Source organism: Mauremys mutica, chromosome 3, assembly GCF_020497125.1.
Source record: "Mauremys mutica isolate MM-2020 ecotype Southern chromosome 3, ASM2049712v1, whole genome shotgun sequence".
Taxonomy (NCBI): domain Eukaryota; kingdom Metazoa; phylum Chordata; order Testudines; family Geoemydidae; genus Mauremys; species Mauremys mutica.
In genome coordinates this window covers 51,429,164-51,441,410 of record NC_059074.1, presented here as the reverse complement: position 1 = coordinate 51,441,410, position 12,247 = coordinate 51,429,164, and the positions used below count along the sequence as shown (strand labels likewise).

Here is a 12,247-nt window from a genome sequence, read left to right as displayed (position 1 = left end):
TATTTGGAAAGGTATTTCAAGAAACACAAAATAGGAGAGGAATGTCCTGAAACACTCCAAAAAAGCTTACATCTTGGTAAACCATGGGATCCTTTGAGGCAAGCTTAAATATACTTACTGTTAAATAAATACTTATCTAAGTCAACCTGCCAGTACAGTATTTAGCATAATGATCAGACTTCACTTTTCAGCTCAGTACAACTCTGATCGCTTTATCTGATCCCAAATAAGAGACAGCAAATGAATAAATCGTTTAAATTAAATTTTCATTCTTCATGGTAAATATAAATGTTTGAACAAACATACAGTACCTCAGTTAAATACTCAAAAGAGCCAGAGACTGGGTAGGCCTTGATAACAAACTTTGCTACAGAGGGCATATTGATAAAACCTTTCCAGATGAAGTTCAGTCGAGCCAGGAACAGAGTTTCACTTTCAACAGTACCAGGTGTCTCTGATCTAAAGAAAACGGGTTAAAAAAAATGATTAGACTGTGCCCTTTATAATTATATGTGATCAGGAAAATTAGTACAATACTTGAAATCCATCTCACTAAAAGTAGCTATATGAAAGTAAGATCTGTAGCATCCTTCGAATCGTAGAGCTAGAAGGGACCAAAAGGGTCATATTAAGTCTGTCGCGGAATATTGAATTTTCAGTTATTTTGTTGAGGAACTTGTGTAGTTGATCATAAGGGAAAGGGGTAGACAGCCAGATCATAAGGGAAAGGGGTAGACAGCTAGATTTCTGAGCTTCCAGCGCAGTTCCTAAAAATTACACGAAGGGTTGTCAGGTAACATATGGTACCTTATTTCGCCAGTCTCTCTTCTAAGGCTACTCAATTTCTCCAGATTGAGAAGATATTTAGCAGAGAGCTACAAGTGTACCTTAACAGGTTTTTTCAAACCTGTCACTTCTCATGGCCTCATCTTTTGAAGAGCACTGACTCCTCTCCTCCTCCACGTTGCCGTCACCTACTATCGGCCCAAATCCTCCCCATCAGCCTTCCACTCTGATATCAACTCCTGGCTTGCTCTCCTTCTCTCCACACAATTTCCTACACTGATCTCAACTACTTCAAATTCCACATTTATAACCCATCAACCCCTTAGCTGCAAGTTTCCTTGCTCTCTTCCTCTAACCACTCCACTTGCCCCAATGACCAACCCATCTCCTGATCTCCCTCACCACTTCTCTCATCCCTTCTCTTCTCCTTAAATTGTCCCTCTCCTCTGGCTCCTTCCCCTCTTAAGACTAACCTGCTTCAGTCTCTACAATCTTAAAAAAAGCCCACCCTTGACCTCATTTGCCTCTCTAACTACTGCACCCTCTCCCTTCTATCTCTAAGCTCACTGAATGTTCTGTTTACAATAACTGTCTGGAGTTCTCCTCCTCCAATTTAATTCCCAGATCCTCTATAATTTGGCTTCCACTCCATCCTCATTCTCCTTGACCTGCTCAGCTGCTTTTGATGCAGCTGATCTTATTCTTTTCCTTGACATCTTGTCCTTTCTTGGCTTCGACGACTCTGTCCTCTCGTAATTCTCCTACCTACACATCACATTCACCACTTTTGCTGACCAACTCCACCTCCATTAAATTATATAAATGCCCAACATGTACAGTAACAATTCACATCACATTCCTCACCACTGCACTAGAACGCACAATCTTAATTCCAACCTTAGCAACATCAACATACATGTCTTCTAAGCATCCCTGCACTGGTGAACTGTACAACGCATTATTTTCTGATGAGAAAATGTAAGGATGGAATTAAGGTTTGTAATCACTGCAACCTATGCAATGTTATTTATACAAGAGTATATCATGTTTTACAGAGATAGCCCACGCCTAACAAAAAAATTAGAATCTCATCTATGCACAAATGCATGAATTATAAACAGCCACATAAAGTTAAAGTAAACTAATCAGAGACAATGCTAACGATGAAGAAATCTGTAAACAACAGAATCTCAAACCCCACAAACTAATCTCAATCAAACAAAATCCTGAGGGCCTGATTTTCAAAGGTGCTGAGCATCCTCAAAACCCCTTAACATCAACTAAAGCTTCAGGTAATCGGCATTTCTGAAAATTAGGCCCTGAATGAATGCATTCAAAAATATCAACATACTTAGGCTTTATTTGATTAGGAGAGGTTTATATGAATCCTAAGGTCAATGGGCACCCCCAGATCCTCTAGATTAGGGACTTTGAACAAGAGCGTCCCCAGCTGATCATTACTGTCAGGAGAGAGACAGACAGACATGGTGGGAGGGGGGAAGAGAGGAGGAGAAGGAACCATCTCCAGGACAGCTAGAATCCCCGTATTTGGCTTTATACATTAAAAATAAAAACCATATTTAGTTTTATATATCAAAACCAATGCAATCTTTAGCAAAAAGCTTTATCTTTACACTTTGCCATGTCATTTATAGGCATGTTCTGTATCCATCATCAGAAAATGTATGGTGGATCAATTTAATGAAGAAAGAAAAAGAATATGGGAAATTGAAGTTTAGATTCTTTGAAGGTTGGAAGGGGAGATTTCATTGAAAATTCTCAAAGAAACAAACACCGCTTTTGGAAAACTGCATTTTTCCTATTATTTTGAAATATTTTAAAACTGCAGTTGGTCTGTCAAAGTAATGCCACTTTACACTATAAGAGGTACAAAAAGCCAGTTACTTAAAGAAGCATTTAGACCAGACCTGCACAACATACGGCCCGCAGGCCCTCTGCGGGGAGCCCAGAGCCCTTTAAATCCTGGCCGCAGCTCCAGCGGATGGGCTGGGGCTGGGATTTAAAGGGCTTGGGCTCCCCTCAGCGGCAGGAGCTCTGGGCCCTTTAAATCTCTGCCCCAGCCCCGCAAAGCTCCGGGTTTCCCCAGCCGCCGGAGCCCCAGGCCCTTTAATTTGCCCCTGAGGGCTCCCAGCCACCTCTTCAGCTGGGAGCCCCTGGTTGATTTAAAATCAAGTATCACCTCCCCACCCACAACCTTCCTTTTTGGCCCACAGCGGTTTTGGTGGGGCGGCGCTGGGGAAGGAGGGTTTGTTTCTGCAGGGCTGGGCAGTGCTGGGTGTTTCCGCGGGGCCAGGGGGTTTCGGCCCTCAGCTGTTTTCTTTGGAGTAATGTGGCCCTCGCCGCTTTACGAGTTGTGCAGGCCTGATTTAGACAGTTTGATCACTGTGATGTGGTGTACCAGACCCTCCGAGACCACCTGCTGGAGGCCTCCTGGCCCTGCCACACCCCACCCCAGAAAAGGGCAGTGGACAGGGTCCTCCAAGCTGCCTAGAGTGGCTATGTGGGACACAGACAATCAGAAAGGGGCTGCAGGGAGCAGCCAATCAGGATCCAACAGGCTAGTATAAGAGGAGCTGCAGGGCCAGAGTGAGTTCAGTTCCCTGCTGGAGCTGGATGGGCATGAATGGTGTGTGGCTGGCTGAGGGGCTGCAAGACCTCGGACAGGACAGTGCTGGCAGAAGCCAGGGAGAGCGAGAAAGAGCTCTGGGCTGGTTGCTGCGACTCCATCAGGACAAAGCCCTGAAGTAATAGTGAAGAAGGTGCAGGGCCGCAGGGAAGTGGCCCGGGGAATTAGAGCAGTGGCGCAGCTTAAAAGGACATGGCAGACAGCTGCTATATACAGGGTCCCTGGGCTGGGACCTAAAGTAGTGTGCAGGACAGGGTCCCCTCCACCCCCATTAGTCACTGGGGGAAGTGGCCTGGATTTTGAGGCACCTCAGAAGGGGAACTGAACTCTTTAGTGGCCCAGCAAAAGACCTGGGGCCTGAACTGCCCAGATAGGGTGAGGACATTGCCTCCCAGGGGAAGCCCTGCAGTACGGCTCAATACTAGGGCTGAGATCACTGACTACAGGACTAATTAAAGACCTGAGCCCAAGGAGGACCACACGGAGAGAAAAAGAAGACACACACACACACACTTACACTTGACTGGGGAGTGCTCGCGAGAGGTGAGTGTGCCCCACTAGTCACACAGCATTCTCTATTTATAACTCATCATATCTCATGTTTTTACTTATATTACTTACATTAATCTTAGCTTGACAGAACAATCATAAGAGTTTTTTTATACGGATATCAAGAAGTTTATTGTTACCTTGGGATAGATGAGAATGCTGGCTTTGACAATTCTTGTTTATCATCTTCTAATAATTCTGAGGCTAAAATATTTGACGTTGCAGAAAGTGCATCTGCTATGTTTTCTGCTTCATTGTCTGACTGTTTACGTGCAACTCCTACAGACACTTTCACATTTTTTGCAGAAAGGTCATCAGTAGGTGGTGCCATTCGACCTTGAGAAAGGAAATTTAAAAAATTATTTTCTACTAATAAAGAATTGGTCTTTATCTGAAAATAGGGAAAAGATACCAAACACTATCAAAGCTGGAAGAGCTAAAGAAAAGCTAGAGCAGCAACGAGACAGGCACAGTTCCTATGGGAGCTTCTTTATTGACTATGCCATGCTATCAACTTCCATACTGTCTGTAGGCCTTGCTGGACCATGACTAACCAAAGTCCGGAGGTGAACCAGCGCATTCCTGACCTGCAAGGATGGTACAGGAGCACACAGATTCCTCATAAAATAAGGAGGGAATGACAGGATAATAGATGAGGAATTTGTACCCTGTAGTTTGAACGAAACATCAAGGATGGTCACTAGTAACATATGGAATGTAAAACATAACTTGTTTATATCAACGAATAAAAGGAAAAGTCATAGGAGGAGGAACAGCTTTGCACCAGTGTAGCAGACAACACTATATTGACTGTGACGTTACCTTGTCATGGGCACATATGTGTTAAGTGTCCCTGTGAACCGTTGGACAGAGTGCTAATATTGTGCTTTGCTGACAATAAACCTAGCCAAGTCTTAATCACCAACACCAGTGCTCCATGAACAGCGTAAGAGCAACACAGACACAAAGCAGAATTAACAGCTCTGTCTCTTTAAAGTTTACTAGTGAAGTAAGATGATGCTCCTTCCTTATCTGCAAATTGGGGGGATAATGAGGTTTATCCCTCCCCCCCCTTTTTTTTTTAAAAAAACTTTTAAGATATATGTTTGGAAAGTATTACCTATGTGGTAAGTGTTATTAATTTTAATACACTTTTACTATAATTACCTATGCAGATCTTACAGTTAAGATCAAAGAGATGATTTTTGTGTTGACTCGTTGTATCTGGAAATGAAGATTCATCTACTTCTTTATCTTTTTCAATCTCTTCTGTCTTCTCTACCATCTTTATCATAGTAGGTTCCTGTGAAAGGTCAAGCAATCAATTTCAGTTAATAGAAGACAGTAACATTTATGCTATATCAGAAATTCTTAATTGTAATGTTATTTCAATTACCTCAGAGTCAACCACTTGGGAACTTTCAACACTTTCATCTTCTCAAGTGAGAGACTTTTGCTTTGGTTACAGTTTGTTATTATTTTAAAAAACACCACACACCACAAACATTTCAAAAGATTTAAGAAAACTTAGGATATCAAATGTCATGATTTCTCCACAGTAATAAATTAAGGTATGATTTAAAACCTGACTGTTGCCAGAGAATCACAAGATAAAGAACACAACAAAAAGCCCTTAAAATTTAGGACTTAAAAAACCACTACTAAAACCCTCTATATAAAGTACAAAATTAAATTCAGTTATTTATTTTAATATCCTTTTAAAACAAAATTATATATAAATCATCTGTATTATTTATGCACAATAATTCTATTGCTTTTTTTTTAATAAACAAAATCAACCTTCTCTTAGAATTAAAATAAAGTACCACTTATTCACCTGAATTTCCATAGCTACTTCTTGTTCTTTTATTGGAGCATCACTCTCAATTTCTATTTCTCCTTTGTGAGTAATTTTTGTTATTGGTCGCCTTTCGACTTCCCTCTGTTCTTTCTCAATCATTTCAATTGTCTATAAAACAGCAATATTACATATATTTACACTACATTAGACGTGATATGGCATTAGAAGTGAATGCTTGGAATCTGAAATACTGAAATAGGACAAAAAAGTTAAAGTTCACAGGTAATTTTAATGAAGGCAAGTAGTTTTATGAAATACATACCCACTATAGTGTGTCAAATCTTCACCTGCCATGCCAATGACTGCTTATCATATATCATATATCCATGTATCAAAATAAATTACAAGCAAGTCCTTCTCCACACATTTTAGGACATGCTACTTTAAGTTTTCAACAGCTAAAGAAAATTTTGCTAGCCCTTTCCCCACAGTATATGTGTGTGTTTATCTATATAAATACCACTTAGAGGACAAACTGTGAGATGTAGCATCTTTCTGTTGTTTCATTTTTAATCACATAGTCCCAATTTGGTTAACAGATTTCATGTGCTATCTATAAAACAAATATCTATCTGCCAAACAATTCTGTTAAGGATCACTTCATGAATTTTGCAACAGGTCCATCACAGAGTCAAAAAGCAGACAATTATCATGTTCTGAAACACATTCCATATGAAAGACAACTACTGTTTCTCTACCAGGAACATATTTCAAGAATAGGATAACTTGCCTTGCCCCTCTACTGAGTCAAAGAATTCAATAAGCTCTATTTTTAAAGAGAATGAATCATTATATTTGCTCTAAAATAATTCTGTTGCCCAGTACATGAGACAGAATATTTAACAATTATAATGGCAAGACTGAAAAGCTTTACAACATGAGGGCTTTACAACTCAGTATCTAGCACTATGAGGCCTCTAGAAGCTGCCACAATAAATAATAAAAATTTCCATTTTCTCACTATATCTACTTATTTCTTCACAAACTCTTATAGAGGCAGCATCACTCCTAATTAAAAAAAACACCCGGCAGCTTGTTTGCACAGGTAATTTGCTACTATAACAAAAAAGCCCCTAGTTTCTCTGGTGTATGGCAGAACATGCTAGGTGTAAATTCTCCAGCATGGCCTCTGGCGTAGCAGATCAGAAATTCTGTGGCAGCCTCATAAAATTAAATCAGTACAGTATCCACAGTTATTGGAAAGGCACCGGAAGAAGTATATTAATTTTTTGGGGCGGGGAACTTTTTTTTGTTTGTATAGTGCCTTTGACAATTGGCAACATGACTGGGACTCCAAAGCACTACTGCAATACAACCAACAAAAACTTAAATATTTAACCTTGAAATTTAAATCATCATCGAGTTTCAGAGTACGCATCCCATTGTGCAGAACAAGGGCTGCTCGCACTTCTCCAAGGTTTCATTGTGACTGCAAACTCAGCCAAACAGCATTTAATTGGCTTACACCAATTCTGAGCTGGAACATTTTCTTCACAAGCTTAGATTCTGGTGCACAACTCTGCAGCAAAGGATGGGCTTACAGTCACAATCAAACACAGGAACCAGAGTATGATTTCAGTTTACCGCGAAGAAGAGATATTTCGAAAAATTGAGATGTCAGGTGATCAAGGTTTGATTATATCTGAAACAGCTACTAGCCTAAGAGTACAGAATACAAGTTAATTTACACTGTTTAACTTATGTACCCTGTCAAGCTTACTACAGGTACACTCAGGTGGCATACATCAGTTACAAAAATCCTGTGCTCACAAAACTGCCTCTTCAACACAACACATTTGCCCTCTGTATTAAGATTAAATTCTCAGCATTCTCCACAGACTATTCATGATAAATCCACTGCCGGCTGTGGACCCTGTCCTGAAAAAGTCTGACTATAGGCATCATGACCAACCAGCCAGAGAATCAGGAGGAGTTACCACAATTACAAGTGTCTAGAACGCAAGCAACAGTACAAACTAGTGATTCAACTCATAAGGGCCAAGTTTATCTGGCTTCACACACATGCAAAACTGTCTTACAACTTTACAACAAACACTATGGGGAGCTACAGTTTCAGCTGGTGTGAAATAATGTAGCAGTACTGAAGTCAGCCGTCTAAACCCTGGTTTACACTGCATGGTTACGTCGAATTTAGCCCCATTAGGTCAACCAACCCCGCTCTGTCGACTGGCTCAAAATCGACTTCTGTACTACTCCCCGGCGAGGGGAGCAGCACTAAAATCAACCTTGCTGAGTCGAATTTGGGGTAGTGCAGACGCAAATTGACGGTACTGGTCTCTGGGAGCTATCCCAGAGTGCTCCATTGTGACGCTCTGGACTGCACTTTGAACTCAGATGCACTAGCCAGGTACACAGGAAAAGCCCCGGGAACTTTTGAATTTCATATCCTCTTTGGACAGCGTGGCAAACTCAGCAGCACGGGTGACCAGGCAGTCCCCCAGAATCACAGAGCATAGAATGTTTCTACGCTCCTCCTACCATCTCCGTCCCTGAGGTTATCGCAGATTAGAAAGTGAAAAAAACCGCACTTGTGATGACATATTTTCTGACCTATTTTATGCAGTCCTCCTGCACTGATAGGGCACAACTTAATGCATGGAGGCATTCAGTGGCAGAGGACCGGAAAGAATTAAGTGAGCACGAATAGCAGAGGGAGGATGCGATGTTGAGGCTAATGGGGGAGCAAACGGACACGATGAAGTGTCTGTTGGGGAAGCAAACGGACACGATGAAGCATCTGTTGGAGCTACAGGAAAGCCAACAAGAGCACAGCCCCCTGCTGCATCCACTGTATAACCGCCTATCCTTGTCCCCATGTTCCTCACCCAGACGCCCAAGAACACGGATGGGAGTGGGGGGAAGGCTCTGGGCACCCAGCCACTCCACTCCAGTGGATGGCCAAAGCAACAGAAGGCTGTCATTCAAACAGTTTGATTTTTAGTGTGGCTACAATAAGCAATGTGGCCTTTTCCTTACCTCCTCCCCCACCCCACCCAGGCTACCTTGTCCGTTACCAATTTTTTTTTTAATTAATAAAGAGAATGCATGGTTTCAAAACAATAGTTACTTTATTTCGAAGGGGGGAGGGTGGTTGGCTTACAGGGAATTAAAATCAACAAAGGGGGCGGGTTTGCATCAAGGAGAAACATACACAACTGTCACACTGAAGCCTGGCCAGCCACGAAACTGGTTTTCAAAGCATCTCTGGATGTGCTGCGCGCCTTGCTGTGCTCTTCTAATTGCCCTGCTGTCTGGCTGCTCAAAATCGGACACCAGGCAATTTGCCTCAACCTCCCACCCCGCCATAAATGTCTCCCCCTTACTCTCACAGATATTATGGAACACATAGCAAGCAGCAATAACAATGGGAATGTTGGTTGCTCTGAAGTATGACCTAGTAAGCAAACAGCACCACAAGCTTTTAAACGTCCAAAGGCACATTCTACCACCATTCTGCACTTGCTCAGCCTATAGTTGAACTGCTCTTTACTACTGTCCAGGCTTCATGAGCCATGGGAGCAAGCGGAGGTGTGACCGCACACTGCTGCCTCTGGGAGAGCAACCTGAGGCAGAAGCCTCCAGTTCACATGATATTCCAGGCAGGACTGAAACTCCATGAGACGAAACTTAAAGAAGAGAATGACCTGTAGTCTCTGGCTCCCACTTGGTGCTCTAAGAAGAGGATAGCCATGTCTGTCCAGGCGCCCCTGATCAACCTCACCGAGGTCTGCCAGGAGCACCCAGGAGATGTACGACGGCTATCAGTCCTACTGCACCATCTGCCGCAAAGGCAAGGAGCTGCTGCTGTATAGCAATGTGATACTGCGTCGCCAGCAGCACCCAGGAGACGTACGGTGACGGTGAGCTGAGCGGGTTCCATGCTTGCCGTGGTATGGAGTCTGCACGGGTAACCCAGGAAAAAAGGCACGAAACGATTGTCTGCCGTTGCTTTCATGGGAGGGGGAGGGGGGTGTGACGACAGGTACCCAAAACCACCCGCAACAATGTTTTTGCCCTATCAGGCATTGGAAGCTTAATCCAGAATTCCAATGGGCAGCGGAGACTGTGGGAAGTGTGGGATAGCTACCCACAGTGCACTGCTCTGTAAGTCGACGCTAGCCACAGTAGTGAGGATGCACTCTGCCGACTTAATGCACTTAGTGTGGACATACGCAATCGACTGTATAAAATCAGTTTCTAAAAACCAACTTCTATAAAATCGACCTAATTTCGTAGTGTAGACATACCCTAAGTTACTTCAACTGCTTCAGATTTGTCAGGAACTGTAGGTAAGGCTAAGATTTTGTCATGCATATTTTTAGTAAAAATCTGGGGCGGGTCATGGGCAAAAAAGAAATTCACGGAAGCCGTGACCTGTCCGTGACTTTTACTAAAAATATCCTGGACAAAATGGGGATCTGCAGATCCCTACACTGTCTGAAGGGGGGCAACTGTGCAGGGGCTAGGAGCCCACTGCAGCAGCTGGGGGCTGCAAGGTAAACCTGCCGCCTGCAGCTCCAGGGATCCCTGTCCCTGCTGCCCGTGGGGGCTGGGTGTTGCAGGGTACCCCCATCACCTGCGGCTCCGGGGGCCTGCTGCGGCAGGGAGCTTGGGGGTGCCACTGCTGTCCACAAGCTTGGGGGTGCCACCACCTCTGCCTGGGAGTTCCCTTGCCCCCCGGGAGCTCCACAACCTCTGTGACTAAATCGTAGTCTTAGCTGTAGGATATAAAGGGATAAATTAAATTAAAAAGAAAAAAAAACATAGTTCTGTAGGTTATAAGAACTTAAGAACATAAGAATGGCCATTTTGGGTCAGACTAATTGTCCATCTAGCCCAGTATCCTGTCTTCCGACAGTGGCCAATGCCAGATGCTTGAGAAAGAATGAACAGAACAGGTAATCATCAAGTGATCTGTCTCCTGCTGCCCATTCCCAGCTTCTGGCAAACAGAGGCTAGGGACACCGTTCCCGTCTATCCTGGCTAATAGCGATAGATGGACCTATCCTCCATGAACTCGGCTAGTTCTTTTTTTGAACATTGTTATAGTCTTGGCCTTCACAACATCCTCTGGCAAAGAGTTCCACAGGTTGACTGTGCATGGTATGAAGAAATACTTCCCTTTGTTTTAAACCTGTGACCTCTATTTCTTGTGTTATGAGGAATAAATAACAACACTTCCTTATTTATTTTCTCCTGATAAAGGCCTACAAAATCATGACTGATCTGATCAGCCACTGCACATTGACAGCCACTGCACATTGAGTGGATATTTCCAGAGAACTATCCACAATGAGTCCAACATCTCTTTGAGTGATAACAGTTAATTTAGACCCAATCGTTTTATAGTTCAAGTTTGTTAGAAGTCGTAGTAAGGCCTTGGGAAAAAAATGACTTATTTGGAAAAACTGGACCTGAAAGATAACTGATAAGATAGAAGTAGATGCCCCAATTATTAAAGATAGTTAATAAGATTGTGCATGTTGAATCAATACTAACCGCAAATTGGCCAAAATCTGATTTTACCGAAGTCAGCAATAGAATATGACATCATTTGTTTGTTAAAGGACATAAAAGGATGAACTCTTAGAAGGTTCATTGCTAATACCTGCCTGATTAAGTTGGAGCTGACCAATATGGGTCTAAGCACTCCTGGGTTTAGTCTGTTGGTTAGTAGGGAGGGGCATCTCTCCCCACCACAGCCCTGAGCGCCTGCGTGGCATTTAATAGGTGTCTTCCCAATAAAAGAGGACCATCTGTAATCTCGTTCCCCCTTTCAACCTATGGCCAGAGTAACGTCACTGCAGGAGACTTAAATGTGGATGTCTATTTTGAGATCCCCAAACTAAACTATTAATTTCTTCAAACTATTGGGAGTTTATTTCACTGTAGATTATTCTCTTAAAACTGCCAAGTCAGATTTTTAGCCTCTACTTACTTTTTTGTTGGTGCAAGGGACTGCTCTGATGTGTCAGATATCAATAACAGATGCCTAAGCTAGGGCTGTCAGATATGAAGAGAGTCTCCCCTCTTGAGGAAATCTGTATAAGTGTTGGGGTGACCCCAGAATCTTGCTACTAAATGAGAGTAAGGAGGAAGACATCAATCTTAAGACAGAGCAGAAGGAGAGCAGAAGCAGCATCTGTATCGGGAAGGGGAAAATATCCGACTCTTGGTTTGGATGCAGAAGCTACCCCCTTACTTCACTGACACTACAGTTGAGTGAACCCTTCTCACCAACTCATGTTCCCTTTCAAAGCAGCAACTGTCTGCATCTCTCATTAGGTGGGACTTCTTGGACCACCAATCAGTAACATCAAATAGTTGGTTCACCTACTTTAAACCTTTCTCACTACAAAATGACTGAAATGATCCCATAATCC

The 12,247-nt window shown here is 42.9% G+C and overlaps 1 protein-coding gene across 5 annotated transcripts in view; it reads right to left on the bottom strand.

Moving 5' to 3' along the window:
- PHF3 (PHD finger protein 3) overlaps positions 1–12,247 on the bottom strand; it is a 79,954-nt gene that overhangs the window by 15,576 nt on the left and 52,131 nt on the right. For all 5 annotated transcript variants that reach the window (XM_045010019.1, XM_045010017.1, XM_045010018.1 and 2 more), the window contains 4 exons: positions 5,820–5,951; positions 5,150–5,285; positions 4,123–4,318; positions 312–459 (listed from right to left, as the gene is read on the bottom strand). In XM_045010019.1, the coding sequence (XP_044865954.1) occupies positions 312–459; positions 4,123–4,318; positions 5,150–5,285; positions 5,820–5,951 (612 nt within the window). The remainder of the gene's footprint in view (positions 1–311; positions 460–4,122; positions 4,319–5,149; positions 5,286–5,819; positions 5,952–12,247) is intronic.